The 3,988-nt window shown below is 45.3% G+C and overlaps 1 protein-coding gene across 3 annotated transcripts; it reads left to right on the plus strand.

Moving 5' to 3' along the window:
* The first annotated feature begins 1,987 nt into the window (after positions 1-1,987).
* On the plus strand, positions 1,988-3,649 carry LOC106812707. 3 transcript variants are annotated; one of them, XR_001394370.1, is made up of 4 exons: positions 1,988-2,078; positions 2,365-2,462; positions 2,627-2,811; positions 3,453-3,649. XR_001394370.1 is itself a non-coding variant. In XM_014816650.1 (4 exons), the coding sequence occupies exons 1-4, from the start codon at positions 2,012-2,014 to the stop codon at positions 3,534-3,536; spliced, it is 411 nt and encodes a 136-aa protein (XP_014672136.1). In that variant the 5' UTR covers positions 1,994-2,011; the 3' UTR covers positions 3,537-3,649. The 3 variants fall into 3 exon arrangements, 1 of the variants encoding a protein (XP_014672136.1); XR_001394371.1 differs by having other exon boundaries at positions 2,639-2,811; XM_014816650.1 differs by having other exon boundaries at positions 1,994-2,078; positions 2,376-2,462; positions 2,639-2,811.
* Positions 3,650-3,988: the final 339 nt, after the last annotated feature.

Here is a 3,988-nt window from a genome sequence, read left to right on the forward strand (position 1 = left end):
AAATCCCGTTATTCTGAGGTAGAAATCACTGTTCGACGAGTAACTATGTCGAATGAGAACATCGCTACGTCACCGAGCCCTATGGAGTAGGGAGGACTGGAGGATATCGACTCTGATGCGCTGTTAGCATTGCCGCTGCGCCGGCCTGCTTTAGTGCCCCCCTACACCGACGGAGGCAACGAAGGCAACCGAGGAACCTAAAGGTAAGACACCCGACCTGATGCGATCTCGAGAGAGGGAGGCGAACCCGGCTAGATCAAAACCTTCCGTACCACGGCGCGCGTCGCCAACGGCTACGGTTTCGAGAGCGGGCGTTGGGCCTCGGCGCGCAGAATTCGGTGGCATCATCGAAGCGGCTGAGGACTGCCCCACAGGCAGATGGGCGTGGTGCAGAGCATGCTCCCTGCCCACGTTCCATGCAAGAGCGCATAACGCGCAATACCATGCGGAGGCGACGGACACATTCGTGTGCCTGGTAACCCCGTGTAAATTCCGTGCGCCGGCTTGTGCGCAATATCGGGTGAGTAGTCACCTAAATATTGCCCACCATCGGCATAGGCAGCACGGGATCGTCTCGCCGAATGTATGGACGATCGCTTGCGGTCGTCCTACGGCGTACAGGGAAAAGGGGAGAGGGTATCTCCTCTGCCTTCCCGGAGACGAACTGGAACCGCCCAATGTAGATACGGAGCGGCGGAGTCAAAAACCGAAGGGTGTAAGGGCGACTGGAGCGACCCCCTCCACTTCTAGTAAGTCAGCGGCTTCCGGCGGGGCGACGCGGCGTAAAGCTAGCAGACATAGCTCGAGGCAAAGCGCCACCGTCGCTGCCACGTCGTCGGCGCCCAAGGACGCAAAGAGGAGGAGGACAGAGACACCGTCCGCCAACCGCTCGCGAGCCGACGTCGGGGTAGGGCAGCACCGAACGTCGCCTCTCTTCGCGGATGGCAGCACAGTAAAGTCATGGATGCTGCCTGCGTGTCCGCAAACAGAGACCTGACAGCCACGTCCTGATCGGATGGAGGGGATGTTGGAGGCGCAGGTAAGGATGTCACAGGACATCTTACACGCGCGCATCTCTGACGATGTACGTGTGCTGAGTCTCTTCATGGATCGGGTAAGAGCGCTCGCACGCAAGCATTATTGAAATAAATCTAGGCTGAACGCCTAGGCATTACAGAGCGATTCATGCATTTGTGTTTGATTCTGGTTGTACTGTGTGATGCGAGTGGCACGCGTAACTGCGTATATACACAGACATAAATGCGAGTAACGACAGAGTGCGTGGCATTCGGAATGCCACACTAAGACGTAAACACAAACAGTGCCTTTTGGGGTGAGCTACTTTCAGGAATGTCAAAGATCAATATGAAGGTCAAATGGTCACAATTTTGCAAATCGCCTGGTATTTTGTTTCCGGAGCATATCTCGGAAACCAGTCAATATTCAACCATATTACGCAGTGACATACAGGGGCGTAGCTAGGGTGAAATGGATGTGTACGCATGCAGGCGTGGGGGGAGGGGAGGGTCTGTGGGTCCTCTCCAGTAATTTTTCCAAATGTAGATCGCAGGAGATGGTATTTGAGGCACCTTTGAGTAAACGTACAGCCTTCATTCTGACTACGACAATTATCTTTTTAGTAGAACTAATCTCTTCATGAGCAACAGGATGTGATCACTAAAGATCACTACACTAATCATGTAATTTTCGATTTATTTTCAAGACATGTTGCTCTCTCTCTCTCTCTCTCTCTCTCTCTCTCTCTCTCTCTCTCTCGTCGTTCTCTTTTATTCGTTACATGTATTTGTATTTGAATTAGGCAAATTAAGATTAATAATAATAATAATTTCTACCGGTATGAACTGATCTGATCTTCGTTTTTTGGAATTTTAGCATGTATGTGATAATTGAATTCACGGCAACGGGAGAGGTGGAGGCTGTGCCAGACACTTGGCTAAAAGAAAACAGCAGGCTATGGCCACCACACTCCAGCGGGACGATTCAAAATCTCATGAAGAATCATGGCGCCCCAAAGGAGTATTGGAATACGTACGAAATACGTCAAATAACCACTGCAAGTAAGTCACTTGAAAATAATGAAATGGTTGCCTGTAACTGTTAAATTCATGTGTTTTCGATACTATATTCGTGTATTTTACAAGCTTTTATCATAAACTTAACATATTGGGAGCATAAAAAATCTTTTGTACTTTGCCTGTTATTTGCTGTAATAAGAAATGACTGCCACGGAGGGTTCAATGAAGTTGCAACCCATGTCTAAATGCTAAATGTCGAATTGGTATTAGGTCACCTCAAACTGCAACAATTTTAAACCGTATATTTACATAATTCATCATTTATCAGGTCGTTATCAGAAGGCAAGACAAAGGCAAAACAAAGGCAGAGTATACATCTGACCTGCAGTCAGAGGAGGACAATGGTACGCAGAAAAGAAAGAAAAGGTAAGCAGCATTTATTATATGTTTCTGTAATAATGAATTTATAAATTCTCCAACAATGTGTTGAAAATTTGTATTAATGATGATTGATTATTCATTGTACAGTTCAAATAGCCATATATTTAGAGTATTTTACACAAATAACATGCTGTCTCACTACTTTATAGGCCTACTTTAAGGTACACAGCTGAATCGGATAGTGACCTGGAGGTTTCCTCCCCACACAAAAAAGAAAGCAATGGAGAGAGGTTCTCTGCCGCTGCCACCATCACCACCAACAATGCTGCAGAAGAGCATGCCTGTGGCTGATGAGACAACACAGCAGGCATGTCAGAGAGAGAGACATGCTCAGGTAAAACATTTCGAATCTATTCAGATGCTTTATAAGCCAGCACTTGATTGGTGCAGGACCCGATAACTCTCTCCAACTTAAAAGTTATTACACAAAAATTTCCCTAGGTGTATATGGTGCCGAAATATTCTTACATAATATTTATTACACTAGGGCCTACATTATATCAGAGCTTAAAACTAACCTAAAATCTTCACTAGCCAGCAGGGCTATAGGGATCTATAAAATCTACTAGCCATTAACAATATTTACCAAGTCTGAATTCTCTGCAGTGTGGAGATGAAGTACTGCGGAGAGCCGTTAGCTGTTCATGGGGGAGAGCTAGTATGGGCTGGTTGGTCTGTGGGGGGGGGATTGAGTTTGAATCATCTGATATGCATTCTAAATCTGAGACTTGCTAATTATTTACACATTTTATACTTATCCAGTTTGATTAAAGAAAAAAACATCAGTAATAGTAATTTGGCATTGAGCGAGAGGCAAAAAGCAGCTGTGGACTACTGAACCTCGCGCAAAAGGCGAGCTAATTGGTCAGCCAACACATTCTACTAGCTTTAGTTTTGGGCGAGCAATAGTTTCAAGCCTTTTATACGCTTAAGTTACTGCCGAAATAAATTATGCGTGATGTTCCCATATTTTAGCAGTGGAGCGACAGCTCATCCGGATGTTGGAGGAGGTGCGCGAGGATGTTGCACAGAACACGAGGATCCTCAACATGCTTTTAAAAGCAACTTCCACAGAAGGACCGGAGCAGGCCACCTTGCCAGAAGATGTCACCATTCCTCTAGCAAGAATGGAGGACGTCGACCACCTGGAGCTCTTGCTAGAGGATAGCAGTGTGGAGTCACTGGTATGGAATGATACCCTTTCATGAGAAAAGTGTAATTTTTCTTGAAACAAGGGCTGTGATTCGAGAATCATGTGTAAATTCAGCCATCTACTGTGGTTTGTAAGTAATTTTCTCAAAATAACAAACCTAAATAATAAATATGTTATTCAGTTATTAGATCGATTATTATTATTAATTATTAATAGATATCTGATATTAATTATAAATGTGTTAGAAGTTTACCATTCTACTATTAACCCCCATGCATTTTAATTTAGATTGCGTATCTCCATGTTACTGGAAGAGGTTCGACAAAAGAAATGGTTTGCCGCTTGCTGCGAAGCCTGC

Source organism: Priapulus caudatus, unplaced genomic scaffold (assembly GCF_000485595.1).
Source record: "Priapulus caudatus unplaced genomic scaffold, Priapulus_caudatus-5.0.1 Scaffold677, whole genome shotgun sequence".
Classification (NCBI taxonomy): Eukaryota; Metazoa; Priapulida; class Priapulimorpha; order Priapulimorphida; family Priapulidae; genus Priapulus; species Priapulus caudatus.

Excerpts from the sequence above, each read along its gene's own strand:
- LOC106812707 (XM_014816650.1), top strand. The coding sequence starts at position 2,012 with ATGAAGAATCATGGCGCCCCAAAGGAGTATTGGAATACGTACGAAATA. Across the intron at positions 2,079-2,375 it reads ACGTCAAATAACCACTGCAA|AAGGCAAGACAAAGGCAAAA; the intron begins GTAAGTCACTTG and ends GGTCGTTATCAG. Across the intron at positions 2,812-3,452 it reads AGAGAGAGAGACATGCTCAG|CAGTGGAGCGACAGCTCATC; the intron begins GTAAAACATTTC and ends CCCATATTTTAG.